Source organism: Sphaeramia orbicularis, chromosome 24 (assembly GCF_902148855.1).
Source record: "Sphaeramia orbicularis chromosome 24, fSphaOr1.1, whole genome shotgun sequence".
Classification (NCBI taxonomy): Eukaryota; Metazoa; Chordata; class Actinopteri; order Kurtiformes; family Apogonidae; genus Sphaeramia; species Sphaeramia orbicularis.
In genome coordinates, this window is record NC_043979.1 from 9,067,531 (window position 1) to 9,084,722 (window position 17,192).

A 17,192-nucleotide genomic window follows, 5' to 3' on the forward strand; every position below is an offset into this window, starting at 1 on the left:
TGCATGTTTATAAGTATAATCTGTTTTTATATTTTCTACTATGTTCCTTGTTGCACTGTGGGCCTTAGAGATTTTGTAATTTCAGTTTTCTATACGTGCTGTACATATAGCAACAACTGACAAATAAAGCTGACTTTGACTGTTGCCCATAAAGTTGGAGCATTTATCATAGAAAGAATTCACAAAGTAATTAAACAGAAGTAAAGTACGTAGGCAACCCCCCCCCCCCCCCCAAAAAAAAAAAAAAACAAAAAACAAAAAACAGCTACATAAACAGACATAAAAACATACAGCTATATACACAGACACAGGAATGAAAACATACAGCTAGACCCATAGGCATAAAAACATAAAAGCAAATGGTCATGAATCCCACCCCTAACTAAAAGCCTGTCTAAACAAGAAGGTCTTCAGTTGCTTTTTACAAGACTCAAGCAAGTCTAAAGCGCTAAGTACCAGTATTCCATAGTCATTGGGGCCACTGCTTAAAAGGGTCAATCCCCTCTAGTTATGAAATGACTATGACAATGCGATTTATCCATGGTAGATAAAGTGTAACTGGGTAATCAGTGCACCTGATCAAAAGTCATTGCCGATGTGTATAAATAGAAATAAAAAGAGGAATGTGTCTGAAAACAACATTATTCCAAATTCATGGTAAACAGTGCATATAATAATAATAATAATAATAATAATAATAATAATAATAATACCTCCCTGGTTATAGTCTTCGTTCCCAGTGACTGTCACTGGGAAAGACCTAATTTTTTCTTCCGTCATTCCAAAAATGTTCACACAAGGGTGAAAAATGTGTTGTCTGCATCTTATTTTATTGTTTTGATGTCTCCTCGTGACAATAACCACAGCCATGTATGCGGAATTATGCATACAAACAGTTTGCACCTCCCCTTGAGACGTGTTAAATATGGATGCAGTTTCTATGATAAATCACTTTGAGTGTGTTACATTAAAATTTTTACATTTTCTCCAACCCTTAGTAAATTAGTTTGTACATTGTTTTGCATGTGCAATGAGTTTGCACACATTTTTATACACACAAACCTTTGGTATAGATCTGACCCATAGTTTTTTTAATTCTACATATACTTATTTTCATTCAATTTTTTCATTCTGCTGTGTAAGGAGCAGTGGTGGCTGCTCATCTTTCAGAGAGGGGAAGCTCATTGTCGGCTTACATAAAAAAAAAAAAAAGTCAAGTTATTTAAACATAAATTCGGCCCTCCATTCCTTTTTAAGAAAATGGTCGTATTGTACCAAGTAAACAAGAAAACATTGGAATTATGTTAAATTGAAACAAGGAAGTACAATGAGTGTGTTTTATTTACAGTGCAAGAAATGAACAAGTAATTTCGTAGTGGTTTCTCTCTGATTTCACAAGCATAATGCATGACGGTATTAAACTGAACTCTGTGAAGGAGTATATCTCAAAATAGCTGTCAATCAAACGGGATTCAGCCTTTCGACCGATCCTCCAATCAGCACGTGTAATCCTGGTGTCCAGCCCGGCCGAGCTCCACCCACAGAATGGAGATTCACCCCCAGAGACGCCCGGTGTCTGGGGGCGGGACGACATCGTGGCATTTATCCAATTACCGTCCAGTTTTGAGGCAATGAAAAAAAACTGTTCCACTCAGTCCCATTAAAGTCCACTGACGCCGGGTGTCTACGGGCAAATGCACTGAGCAGAGATCGTATGAGAAAACAGCGCAACGGGAACGTATGAGACGTGAACAACATTGAGTCCGTTGATTTGTGATAAAGCTGATTCTGAATGAACTCGTCCTTGAGATGAACGTATTCTAACACATTTGTAGTCAATGAAATGTCAACACAACCGTACATATTTAACCATTTAATTTTCATAATTTTAGGGGAAGCCGGGCTTCCCTTGCAGTCTATGAGAAATCGCCACTGGTAAGGAGGGATAGCAAACACGAATTTTATTGTACAGCGTAACTACTATGTTTTATCCTGTGAATATGACATTAAAACCTTGTCAATCTCTTGACTCTTGATTTTCATAATTGATAATAATTTTGGTCAAAGGTCCAAGTCACTGTGACCTCTCAAAACACATTTTTGGTCCTAACTGCAGTAACTGATTTGCAAAAGCATAAAAGATGTCTCTTTGGACTTAGTTCAGTGTGTGATATTTAATGACATCTAGCAGTGACGCTGTAGATTGCAATCAACTGAATAACCCTTCACGTTCACATAGTGGCAGCTGCAATAAACATCTATTAGCTCTTGTTCACCCTCAAACACAGTAGGTGACAGAACCTTAATGCTGTATGACACCTACAAAATGGAAAAAAAAACTCTCAACATGGTGGAGATGGAGATGACCCACTTCCTCGTTAGACATACATAAGTTTTAACTAAGAGTAACAAAAATACTGTAATTTTCCTGTAATTATACAGTAAAAGGAACTCCCTAAATTTTTCACATGGACATAAATGTTGCAACTCCTTTGGCTCCATAGTTATGGTAGCTTTAGGCAGTTTTAGGATTTTTTTTTTCCTTTAGCGGACATCTGTGTTTTCACACACACCGCAAATCTGGTTTAGTATGCCTTCCTTCACCTCAGAAATATTGAAAAAATCTTGACGCATTTAATTACTGATGCTGAGAAAAACCCCTCCGCCTTAGTCACTTCCTGGTGTCACTTTTGTTGTTAACTTCTGCTTATTCATAACTCAGGGAAGATGCTGCGGAGCATTTAGGCCAGAACCACTAGGCTTAAATGCAACTCCTTCCCAGAGGCTGTCAGACTGGTCAACTCCATGGAACACTGATGCACTACTGTTGATCATGCTGCTACTGAAAACACTGCTGTTTTTGTCCTGGTTTAACATGCTGTTCATTTTTAATCTTGCACTGTAGTATTTATGCATTATAGTATTTACTATAGGATTCATTTTATAGGACTTTTACCATGTACATTGCTGGACCTGAGTACTGATATCGTTTCATGTACACACTACATGACTGATTTAGTTTCATGTACACACTGCAACAATAAAGTGAACCTTGAACCTTAACAAATCTCTAGTTTTAGAAAGAATCACAACAGACTTGGGCATTTTGTGTTTGATATATTCTATTTGTGATTTCCAAATGAGTTTATGGTCAATAATCACTCCTAAAAATGTTATTTTGTACACCCGAGGTTCAGTTTCAACTCCACTGATTTTCAGCTTTACATCACAACTTGCCCTAACACTGCCAAAAACCATAGATTTTGTTTTAACTTCATTAAGGGAAAACTTATTTACATTACTACATTTTTTAACTTCCTTTTCAACAGTTTCTAATATTTGTTTCATATTTGTTCCTGAATAAAACACGTTGTATCATCTGCAGATATTATACATTTTACCCCATTAGATGACATTCAAATATCATTTAAACAGAGTATGAACAATTTAGGTCCCAGAACTGAACCTTGTGGGACCCCACAGGTCACTTTTCTAAGTTGTGAATTTGTATTATTAATTGTTATATACTGGAACCTATTATGTAATAACTATTACTGAAATAACTATTACTACTTACTAATAGATATTAATTAGTCATAATAATGGATTAGATTTCTATAGCGCTTTTCTGGGCACTCAAAACGCTTTATATACTCACAATCGCCCTTTGATGGTGGTAAACTGCACCTGTAGCCACAGCTGCCCTGGGGCAGGCTGACAGTAGCGTGGCTGCCAATTTGCGCCTATAGCCCCTCTGACCACCACCAAACATTCATACGCATTCATACACCAGTGTGAGTGGCACTGGAGGCAAGGAGGGTGAAGTGTCTTGGCCAAGAACACAACGGACTGACTAGGAAAGAGCGGGATTTGAACTGCCAACCCTTAGGTTATAGGCCAACCTGCTCTACTTCCTGAGCCATGGCTATTATTTTAGTTAAGAGCTAAATATAGAAAATAGAATCAGAGATATGGTTGGCACTCATCAAAGAGGTTTTGAAAAGAACAAACACAGGACTATGTAAGGGGCCTTTTAACTCATCGCCGCTGTGATTCAAAGAACTTTAAGTTGGAGTCCATTGCAGTTAGCCAAGAACTTTTCTAATATAAATCTTGAAAACATATCTTTGAACCAATGTTTTTTAGATTTTGTTTTGTTTTCTTATTGATTCAAAGTAATTATACACTTTACCAAATCATTTTCATCTTATCAGACGGTTTAAGGGGTTATATATATTGCCACTAATGAAGTTGTTGTTTCATTATCCCCTGAATCATTTGACTATTAAATGATCTAAATACACACTGTAAAACACTAATGAAAGCAAAATTAATTATAAAAACTAAATGTGTATCCCTTCTCTGAATATTCATGTTGTCTAGTGAGAGTTCATCAATTGTCATTGAGTTAACTTCTTTACATGATCATAGAACAAATAAAACCTTTAGGTACTCTTCTAGAAACCTGACTGAGATTACATTAACAGTAACATTACTGGGAAAAAACAATAGATGTAAAATCGATTTGATGATTAAACAGAAATAAAAGGATTTACCATAGACTATTTGACTCAAATACATGATGATAAAATAACATAAAAAAAACCCTGCACTACTGGAAAAAGCTGAATATGAATATCATATATAATAATGTTATATGTATTTAGAATAAAAATTCTTAAATATAAACAATTTATTTTTTATTAAGAAAAAAAAAAAATCTGATCATTGAAAGAAGCCCAGACTCATGCAAACAGGGTCAAGTAAAAGCCAAGTTGTCGAATATAGACTAAATATACTTAAAGGGAAAGTTGTACAAGTGTCACTGTTAAAACAGTCTTAGATATGCAACCCACTGTCTTAACTTGTTATTGGTTAGTCAAGCTCAATATTGAAAAATTCAGTTCTTCTCATGCTCCTTTCCAATCATGAAAAGTGTTGATTTGTATGTATAATGAATTCATGTGCCAATAATATATTGTGATTGTGCACTTTCATGAAACGAACAAATGAAACAATAAATGACAGGCAATATTAAGTGGAATATGTTACGAAGACAAGAACAGATATATAAACTGACTTTTGCAATAAAAATAATGCTTGCCAACAAGGTTACATGGTTACAAGATTTCATTTTTACAACACCGTCTGCAAAAACCAACTGCATATTTAGCCTTAGGCTAATCTGAGTGAGCCACTTACAGTCAGTAATTTAGCTAGAATCAGCTTATGTGGTCCAATTATCCGTGAATTTAATGACAAAGCCTTAACATTATTTTAAAACACTATATTACTATATTATATTTTATTATATAATATTATATATGTTATATATCACTATATAACGTTATATTAAGACATTTTTTAGCTAAACAAGTCATTTTTTGTTCACATTCACTCTTTGGTAATCAAAAGCAACATTTTTGCAATCACACTCCTCTTAATCATCAATAAATAAAAGACCTGCATCAGTTTAGTGAAATAGACCAATAATCCACCAATAAAGAATATCCTTTTTTTTTTGTTAGGATTTCTATCATATTTGGTTACCTCTTATTGTCCTCTGTTGTTGTTTTGTCTTCAAGTTTTGGTCAAGACGGCTCATCCATTCTACAGTACGTCTGTCTCCAAATACACAGACTAACAATAAAACGTGTGAGAGAACATCAGTCAACTTCCTGGAATAGTTTGACTCACATACCTGTCCGGCCAGTTAAGTGACTTTACTTTTGGCAGCAGAGCACACTTGTTACAGTGTGTCACACAAAACTGACACACTTGTACAGATTAGAATTTGTTTACTGTACCTTTTTTTTTTTTTTTTTTGCAATAAATGTAAAATGTACTATGAATTTTCTGTAACTTTAAAGTCTATGCTTTATTTCTTTACTGTACTATAAACAGGAAGTAAATACGAACAAAGTCAAAACTTATTTTCCATGATTTTATAGGGGGAAAATATTAACTGTGTTATTAAATATGATAATACTCCTATCATTTTGTTAGGGAAATGTATGTTGTCCTCATGATTCACATGTTATTCTCATGATCTACTTAGACAGCCTTTTCAGTGTCAATCAATCAATCAATCAATCAATCAGTCCAATTTTATTTATATAGTGCTACATAATAACAAAAGTTATATCATGACACTTTACATTTAGAGCTGGTCTAAACCAGACTCTAAATAGCCAATTCACACACACCAACAGAATCCTCTGTTGTATGTATGTAGAAATTTTAGAGATTATATGGTATCTTCATGACTTTAGTTCAACAGAATGTTCATTCATGTGTGTAACAAATACTATAGCCTTGGCCATGTGTTACTCTCTTGTCATTTAAACAAAATAACCATTGGGGCCTTGCTAGAGATATGCTTCATCCCAAGGTAACATTATTCACATGAGGGGAGACATACAGTAGCTATGTCCCAGGTGGACCATTCATTGTTTTTCCACAACTTTATAAGTGAGGCCAGAAAAGACAGTCCCTTTAGTTTGGACATTTGATCATTGCTGTATGATTCAAAACTCTTTCCTCCTTCTTGCAAAAATAAATCACCTGACTTAATTATCATCATTAATTATCATTCCAAATAATATATTATATCAAGTGATATATTCATACTTTTCTCTGAAGCCTCCTAAATTCCATATGAAACAGCCATTTAACCCTTATCTGTCAACTTACTCAACAAAAATGGGGAATTCTTCTTATTGAAAAATGCATATAATTTATTACAAAACCAAATGAATAGCTAAATCTGTGGGAATTATTACAAAATAAAAAGTAGATATTGAAGATTTTTTTTGGCTCATTTAATACACCTCTATGTGAGCATCATTAGATGTACAAAGCCCATCAAGACAGTACTGGATTTCTTGCCATCTTCGTTGTAGCATAGCCTCATCAATGGTGGCAACGGCATCAGTGATCTTTTGCTTCAGGTCACTGATACACGATATATTTAACATAACCTCACAGAATGAAATCCAAGGGAGTGATATCTGGTGAACGAGGTGGCCAGGGTATTGGGCCATCCCTTCCAATGTTTGATTTAGTGCACCAACATGCAGCCCCCAATGTGGTGGTACACCACCTGAAAAATGATGGTTGGTTGAAGGTCATTCAGTTATGGTGACATATATTCAGTCAAAAGGTCAAGGTAAACATTTGTAGTTATCGATTTCTCATTGAAGAAAAATAGTCCCATGATTCAATTGTAAATGATCCCACAATGTGATTAAAAACTTTGATAGCTAGGTTAAACAGTGTAAGTAAATTAATCAGCCATTCACTTTTGTGAAACGGCTGTCGTGACAAAAATGATGATCTTGTTAATAAAGATAATGAAGTGAAGGTCAATGTGTGGAGAAGGATTGATGAGACTATGAGAATCAGTAGACTTTGTGTAACATGAACATCACATGAATACTCCATGTGTGTCTTTTCACATCAATACTAATACAGGTAAGATACGGTACAAAACCTGTTGGCAAAGATGCCACTATCCCTGTAGTCAACAACAGAGGAACAGCCACACCCATCACTTCAGAGCTTTGTAAATTCATATCAGCTTTAATGTTTGCTTGAGGCTGAATTATGAGAGAAAAGGATTGTACTCATGAGAAATGAATGAGTAACATTAAAACAAGGTTTTGTTTTGTTTTTTTTTTAAATTACCCCGCCCCCCAAAGAGGAGGCAAGGGGTATTGTTTTGGGTTCTGTTTGATTGCTACCCTGCCCCTTGAAGGGGAGGCCAGGGGTATTGTTTTTGGTTTGGTTTGTTTGTTTATTTGTGTCTTTGTTAACACTCTAGCAGCAAAACTATTTGTTGATTTCATACCAAATTGGGTTCATAGATTGTCAGTGATCCAGAATAGATGTCATTACATTTTAGGGGACATTGATATGCTGACATCAGCACACACAGACATAATGACATCAGCTGGATTGATGCCAAAGTAAGCTACAAGGGGCGGGGTTTGTTGTGCCTGGCACCACTTGTTTATTACTGCTATTAGATCTGTGTGCATCTCATTTGGCCTACAGGTAATTCTTACTTATATACTTTTGTTTAAATCTGTCTTGCGCCTTCTGCTTGCTTCAAGCTCCTGACAAAACACCTACAGGAAGGTGTTTTTACTGTGCAAGACATGTGACCTCTTGTGGTTGTAATTAAAATTCCCCCTATCAACAGGGCATTGTATAGAACATTTTTTTTATGTTCAGTAACAAAATTAACAGTAGGGTGATGTTAAACTACAATACCAACTCTGTACGAAGAGACAGGATTGGGAAATACATAAAAACAAAAAGGCCATTGTGTGTGTATTAACTTTGCCTGTGGTTTTCCACAGCACTATGAAAATAGCAATGCAAACAAAACCTCTAATTTGAATTGTACACCTAGATGATGAGCAGCTGCCACATAGTCAACTACCTAAAACAGCCCAGGAGTCTCTCATCTACACTGCTGTAAGATTAGGATGGATGCTGGATTTTTATAGTTAGATCTTTTAATTGGATATTTAACAACAAAAAGCACTGATGAGTATGAAAAAACATCAGTATCAAGTTACTGAAGAATTTTGCCCAAATGCACCAGTGGTTTTAATTATAGCCCTCAAAAGTATCAAGTTACTGAAGACTTTTGCCCAAATGCACCAGTGGTTTTAATTATAGCCCCCAAAAGGCTGTTTTGATGAATGTGAGTTTGGCATGTAACAATCGAGGCATATCTATTACGGTCGGGAATCTTAGTTGCGATACGATACTCATCTCAATACAGTGTCTCCAATCAAATTTATTAAAGATACGTGTGGCACCTCGCAATGTGATACGATACGATTCACACCCAAATCATGATACAGAGCGATTAAGCACATTCTGATTCAACACATTCATTGTGGTTAAAAAAAAAAGCAGTACAATTCAATAAGCTTTATTTTTTCATCAAATAAGACCATGACTTATCACAAAGTGGATTTTGCGCAATTTCAGAACATGTGCCTCACATACCTGTGCTTGCGCTAGGAAAATGAAAGATACAGCCGCTGTGGCTACATTAGTAGAAATGAGTGTAGCCACAAAAAGCCACAGCCAGTCTGGGTCCCTGCAGTGGGGCGCATAGCGGACCACGGTGACGAGCATAGCTCCCCTGGGAAATTTTGGGAAAAATGAAGTCTTTTTCCTGCATTCTGGTGCATTTTGAGCTTAAAAATATGTTTAATCTGGCTTCAGTTTCAAACAAAAAAAAATAAAAAATCATAAAAAATTAACTTAAGTCAACATTTTCATCTAAACTATTTTTTATTTCTAATCTTTGTATAACAAAACAATAAATGATAGACTTATAAATACAATTATTCTGACCACTGATGTTCATGAGATTCAATATGAGATTCAATGTAAAATAAATTTACCAGTGAGACACCTCTGAGTATGATACCATACATTAGGGATGCACCCATACCACTTTTTTCCAGACCGGGTACGAGTACTTACTTTTGAGTACTTGCTGATACTGAGTACTGATACTAGTACTTAATAATCCCATTCTAGTTCTTAGTTCCTTTTGTAAATGTGCTTTATTGTCATTGTCATTAGTCTGACTGGAAAAAAGTGTTGCTACTGACATTTAATATGTTGAAATGAGTGTTTCTCAATTAATCCACCAGGGGACGCTGCACTGAATTAACTATACTGGACAAATATCTCGAAGAAGAGGAAAGTTTTTTGAGAAGAATAAGAAGAAAGTCAGTAATTACAAACATGGAGATGACAGAGGCAACACTAATGTGATAGTAATATTGCAGCGTTTTCGCTGGTAAGGTTTTAAAGCAAAGCTTCAGCAGGAAGAGAAAAGAGAAATGAGCCAGAAATTTCGTTTTCACTTCTGCTGGTGGCAGTCTGCACCGCTCCGTACCCCTCTCTGTCTGTGCAGTGTGAATTCATAAAAAATCAGAAACGTTTGGGTAAGTTCGATTGCTCTCGGCAGCGCTCTTCAGTAGTGGAGACCGCATTTGTTATTTTCCTTGGTTATTGTAACATGAGGGTTCATTGGTGGTTAATGGTTCATTCTTGATAAAATGAGACTGCAGGATGGAGACGGATTTCTTCCTACAACAGTGCTTTACTTTTCATGTGCCGTGACAGCTACAACAACACGTCCTGAAACAACATCTCACATGACCGAACCAGCCAATCAGGAACTAACAGTACCTAGATCGGTAAATGTTAAGTGATTTAGAAAGGCACATTCAACAAGTTATTTTAGCTGCTTATAGACAACAAATGAAAATAATTAAATGTGTATATGTGTAAATAATAATTCTGCAACATAAATGTAAATAGTTATTTATGTAAACACTGTCAATAGATTTTTTAACAAATACCTGAATTAACTTATTCCCTGCAATCTACTCCACTGTCAAACCTTACATTCCTTCAACACAATTTTAACTTCTGAGCCTTACAGTTATCGCTCAGACATTTTCGATCAGAGATGTAAGTTGGTTGATTTTACTAAAGAATACCTTTGCCACTGTGGCTACACAGGTTGAAAACAACTTCGCCAACCAGGAAAATGCATCGCCAGTGGGGATGTGGCGATAGGCTAGCGCAAGCCTAGCATACAGTCAGGTGAAAAAGTTAGGAGTCATTTCTCTGCATGCTTCTAACGCTCAACTTCTTGCTCCCTCACCAAATCAATTTGTAATGTAATGTATTTGTAATGTAGGTAATACAGAAAAAAGTTCTGTCACTTTAAGAAACACCTGCGCAAGGTATTCTGGGATGTGCTGTTAGACATGTTTGTCACTGCTTAGGGAAGTATCTCCGGTATGTACGGCATCAATAAATGCAGCTGATATAGTAAAAAGTATATGTTTAAGCTGCGGGAGACTTTCGTCACCAATTTTTTATCAAATCTGTAAAACCCCAGTCATAGCCTAAGTATCACGAATCTGTAAGTCTTCTGTGATTACCCACCTGAATCTCTTCCCTCCTGATGAACAATTTCAAAGTGTATTCCACCATAAACATACCATTTATTTACAAACAGAGCCGGTAAGTAACTCAGGCATCTTCGGAATTTTTTTACAATGCACATTGTTGCCTGGCAGTGGCATTGCAACTATATGATATATGGCTGCAACAAACACCATGCGGAAATGGCTGAAACACAAACACAAATGGAGGGAAGTGGAGCTCCAGCCGTTTCCGTGTCATGTTTGTTGCAGCTGCCACTTCGTGATGCTTATGCTATGGCTGGGGTTTTACAGATCTGATGAAAAATTGGTGACAAAAGTCTCCCGCAGCTTTAAGAAACCACATGCCGTCACTTCCCTTCTATGTCTGTCAGATTCAGATACAGACATTACAGTATTCATCCGGGGAGCTCAGACTGTCGTGTGCAGTGTACACATCCACGAATCCACTGCGCACATTAATGTGGGCCTGAAGAAAAGAAAAACTTTATCCAAATAAATAGTAACACTTTTAAATTCAAGTAAGAAAATATATTCTATTGAATGGATCGAATTTTATCAATACAAAAATTCAGATGCATTGCGATACCATTCCAAACTTTTCATACACTCGCAGCTTCTCTATCGGTGTACTCGGATCGTGGATGTGCGTGTCGGCGTATCAATATGTATCGGATAATCTTTCCATCCCTAATATGTGCATTGTGACCTTTGGCATTGGAGAATTAATAAACAAAAACAAAAAACTGTTTTTTGTCAAAGAGTAAATGCACATAAGGATAACTGGCTTTATTATCCGCAGAGAAATTCACTCTGCATATTCTTTAACAAGTGGTGCCAGGCACAAACCCCACCCCTCGTATGTATATTGCAGCTCATTTTGGCATCTATCCAGCTGATGTCATCATGTCTATGCATGTGCTGATGTCAGCATATCAATTGCCTCTATATATGTGCCAAGTTTGAACTAAACTGGAACAAAATTGATGTTTTTATAGACATTTGAAATTTCGCCCATTATAAGTAAATGGGAGGAAAAATAAGAGTTTAAAAATTCATTAAAAATTTGAACTTTTCCCAAAATGCATTGACAAAACTCCTCCATTGCTGGCAATCTGTAAACCCATTGCCTCCCCTTCGGGGGGTGGGGTAACTGGATAACTGGTCCAAAAAAAGCCAAAAAACAAACATTTATATTTGCATCTTGTGACAGTTATTGTGACATTGCATAAGCATTGCATTTATTAGTTAATCTGTCCTGTGATCAAAGCTAAAAGCCGTGCAACACGGTATTTCATGTGGTACATCAAAGCTAAAGCAAGATCTAGGACAAAAATGAATGCAACTGTGGATGTAAAAAACATTGACTTAATAATAAATGATATTTATTGTAACATTATAAAAGCACTATGTGGTATAAATGATACCACACTGAATGTTTCTTGTAATCAAAATTAAAAGCAGTCAAATGAAATATTGCATGTCAAATGTTTTTTTTTTTTCATGTTGGGCAGCATGTCAAGACACCATTGTATGTTTAGTTGCTGTTTTCTTACATAGAGTTGATGTCAGTGTGAATAATCTCACACTCTGATATTATGCATAACCAATGACCTTGACATGTTTAATTAGTTGTTTTTATGTGGAAAAAAAAAAAAAAAAAAAAACTAGAAGCACTCGGAGAGCGCAGACCTCCGCCAAGGCTGATCAGTGCCCCCCCCCCCCGTGGGCCCCCCCCACCCCCGATCACCACCAAAATTTAATCATTTCTTCCTTATCCCATTTCCAACAAACCCTGAAAATTTCATCCAAATCTGTCCATAACTTTTTGAGTTATGTTGCACACTAACGGACAGACAAACAAACAAACAGACAAACAAACAAACAAACCCTGGCAAAAACATAACCTCCTTGGCGGAGGTAAAAAAAACAACTTATTGCCATAGAGCATGTTTTTGCACAGCAGATATTGTGAATCTTTTTTCTGTTCATAAAAAAAGCTGCATCAGAAACAAGTGCGAGTGCAGAAAGCATTACTTTAAATTTGGTTTATTTGTCACGATCGGGATATATTGCATTTAATAATGAAAAATATATTCCCTGGACTGTAAAGATGGTCATTGTTATAATGATTGTTTGTTCTCCCTAACCTGGTCTCTGTATTTTCCAAAGTGTCCACTATGTCATTGTTTACATAATTATATGGCCTTAAGTGGGTTTTTCTTCATGGGTTTTGTAATTGCTAGGACTCTGTCAGGCCCCAGGTTGAAGAGGTGAGATGATGCTGAGAGATGGAGGTAGCTCAGGGACCGTCAACTACACATTGCATTCACACCTTTAATTGAAGACTGTTCCACCACTTCAACAAGAGAGATAATTATAAAGACATATATTATGTGAGGATGTGGATGAAATAATTTAAATATACAGTTTTACAAATATTGTTTGATACTTTCAGTGATTTATATCAACTATAAACAGAAAAAGGCATCCGCCAGCACCTGGAAAACGGATGGAATGTACGCAGAGGACAGACAGAACACTCCGTCTATATCTGTCTGTGTCTTTAACGTTACTTGCAGTCAATGTTACTTGTATCACTAGGGATGGGAATCGAGAACCGGTTCTTTTTGAGAACCGGTTCCCAGTAACTTGATTCCTTGGAATCGTTTGCCTGCCTGCTTAACGATTCTGCTTATCAATTCCGCCTTCGTTGTGCATGCGCGATGACGTCACACGTACACTGCATTGTTTTGGTCAGAACATAGCCAACATGGTGTTGAGCAGAAATGGTCTAAAAAGATGACACCAGGTCCACTTACTTGGAACACTTGCAACACTTCCATGTCTTTAAAAGGGTGGAATCCCTCCAATATCCTCAAACATTTGTCCATGTGAATCATTTACAGGAATGTCACATATTTGATACGCTACATAGTGGCACTTGTGAATGTAGCGGCAGAGTGAACGCTGGCCCGTTTCCTGTGCAGGCAACAAACGCATCAAATACAAGTTTCCGAAGGTAAGAAGGGAAAGGAAATGAGGTGCACAACAACGGGAGACGAGCTGAGCCGAGTCAAACTGGTTCCACGTAGTAGAAGTGCGGCAAGGAAAGCGTCTTTAGTTTCACTTTCACTGTATGCCCCCCCTCCCCCGACTGGCCCGGCGTCATCTGTTATTATTATTATTTGCACATACTGTATATGTTATATTTTCTGTGCAGAGATGGCAATATAAAAGACAGTTAATGCAAACACACCCGTTTATACTCTTTTATTCCCTCACCCAATGGGATTCGATAAGAGAATCCATAAGGAATCGGATCAATAAGCAATATCGATAATGGAATCGGAATTATTAAATTCTTAACAATTCCCATCCCTATGTATCACCGTCATTTATTTTGAAAAATCTCCACACTCTTCACACTCCCCATACCCCCCACCGCCGCGTACCTGCTTCACTGAACTGTGAATGTCACATGGCTGTAAGTGGTATCGGTGCATTTGTATCGGATATCTTTTATGTGTACAAATACAAGTACACACACTGAGTATCAGAGACGATGCCCGGTACTCGTATCGGTATTGGTCCATCCCTACCTTGTGGTGATATGTGGTTGTGGTGCGGCTGAAAACTCACTTGGATACCACACCCAACCAAAAAATAATTTCACCAGCTGCCCTTGCCTCTTACCTCATGTGTGCTAGCATATTCTGTCTGCCCCCATGACCATGCACCAACCCCACAAGACCTGAGAAATGTAGGTCAACACTGTGTTCTAATTTGATGTGTCAACCCAGATTTCTCCCTGAAAATGAAGATCGAGGTCGATGCATAGGAGAGCTTCCCAAATTACATCTAAATACAAAACATGACAGAGATCAGATGATTTGAAAAAGAGTAATATATAGTGATACTGATGGACAGACACACACACACACACACACACACACACACACACACACACACACACACACAGAAAGACACCACAGGGTATGACACTACCTTACGGCCAATGACTGAGGGGTAAATACGGTCCAAACCATTGTTAAAACCTGGAAGGATAGTAGCAAATCATCATCTATGAAGAAGAAATGTGTTCAGAAAAATATTGACATCACTTAAATAACTGATTAACCCTTTCATGCATGAACTGTGAGAACCTTAGTCAAGATTGTTTTCTTCAGTGTTTTTATTACTTCTTAGGCATCAAAAAACAATGTGATCGAGTTTTTTTTTTTTCCTACGGAGTTACAAAAATATCCATGCATTTAATTTTTGAAGTAAAGAAACATGTTTAAAACCCAATATCAGAAAGTGATATGAAAACAATGAAATAAAAACATTTTTAATGCTGCTAATCTGATGTCTTCTCACATTTTAACATATTCTAATGCTAGTAATTACTCACTTCATGAAGATACTATGCAAAAAAAACTTCTTGTCTAACAAATAACAATTGATTTACACTTAAACATGTTACTGCAGATCAGGTTTATCAAGAACAGCAAAGTTACAGTAATGGTCCGAATGTCAGTGTATGGGATGATGCGTAAGTGTTCACTGTGTTGGCTGATATGGAACTAAAACATCAAAACCTATGAATATACAAGAGACCAGCTGGAGAAGAACTGTCCACTGTAGTGACCTATGCATGAAAGGGTTAAATCAGATCTTAATAAATCAACGTCAGAACTCGTGGCTTTGTTTAAAGCATTTTCACACACAATGTGAAAAAAACCTAAGAGACGAAACAGGTGTGTAACCTGAAAAAATCACTTGTCAGTGAAGATGAAAAAATGCCTCAAGACTGTGGATTGTGGAGCAAGGGCATAAATTCATGCAGTCGGATGAGTCCAGACTTGACCCTGTCCCATAGTGATGGGCACATCAGGGTGAGAGGAGATGAAGTAATTACCCATCATGCCTAGTACCTAGAATACAAGTCTGTGGGGGCTTCAGTTGGTCGGGTCTGGGTTCAGGAATGTTATGTGTCCAAAAAATGTGGTCAACTGACTATCTGAATATACTGAATGACCATTTCATCAGCATCAATGGATTTTTACTTTGCTAATGATGTAGACATATTCCTAGATCAGTGGTTCTCAAATCCGGTCCTCGAGGAACCCTATCCTGCATGTTTTAGACATTACCCTCTACCACCACACCTGGAAGCCATTATATTGTTATCAAGCTTCTGTAGCGCTTGGTGGTAAGCTGATCATTAAATGAACCAGGGGCTCATTTCTGGGTTAAATAATGAACCCACCTTTTTGTGAGCCTTTAAACTCAAATGTTAAGCTAACGATGAGGCTTAACGGATGCAAAATCCATTTCTGGGCTCATTGTGTTCGCTTAACCATCGCTTGCTCACTATTTGCGTTGAAGGGTGTTTGCTAATGGGTGCATTCACTGTTTAACCCAGAACAACACCTTTGCTCCTGCTGTTTCTGGTCAACCTGGTGGAGCACAACCTGGTGATACCGGGTTGGGCAGCATTATGGTTAGAATGAAGAATTATTTTAGGCTATTTGTGACCCCGGGCTTCCTCCCTTACCCTCACCTGTCTGGATGGGCCTCCTCACCCTCATTGTGCTGGGCTTAAAGATTTAATGATCCAGTGCAGAAACGAGCCCCAGGTGTGCTGGGGTGTGCTATTTAAAATATGCAGGACAGGGGTCCTCGAGGACCGGATTTGAGAACCATTGTCCTAGATGACAACATGAGGGTTCATCAGGCTTACATTGTGAAAAAGGGGTCCAGAGTCCTGACCTAAACTCCATGGAGAATCCTTGGGATATGCTGGAGAAGAATTTACACTGTCTGTCTCTCAATACAATACATCAATACAATACAATATCTTGGCCAAAAATCAATGCAACTCTGGATATTTTCTGAAAATAGTGTTAATACACCCTTATAGCACAATTACATAGAATCTACACCAATGTTAGTATGTCAGCTTCTGTTTTTCCACAACGGCCTTGATTGTCATATATTGTCCTCAGTGTCCACTGAGGTCATCGAGTATTAGGATGTTCTTCCACTTGTCTGTGACAACCTCTCTGAGAGGCCTGATGTTGAACATCTGATGCTTCTCCACCTTGTGTTTCAGCATGCCCCACAAATCCAATATTGAGTTCAGATTAGGCAACATGCCAAATGACTCCATCAGTAAGGCAGTGTTTAATACAT

At 37.3% G+C, this 17,192-nt stretch overlaps 1 protein-coding gene across 1 annotated transcript in view; it reads right to left on the reverse strand.

Annotated features, from left to right (window-relative positions):
• adgrf7 (adhesion G protein-coupled receptor F7) overlaps window positions 1–5,638 on the reverse strand; it is a 40,096-nt gene extending 34,458 nt beyond the window's left edge. Inside the window, exon 1 of the mRNA XM_030128940.1 lies at window positions 5,551–5,638. Coding sequence (XP_029984800.1) covers window positions 5,551–5,605 — 55 coding nt within the window. The 5' untranslated portion in view covers window positions 5,606–5,638. The remainder of the gene's footprint in view (window positions 1–5,550) is intronic.
• Window positions 5,639–17,192: the final 11,554 nt, after the last annotated feature.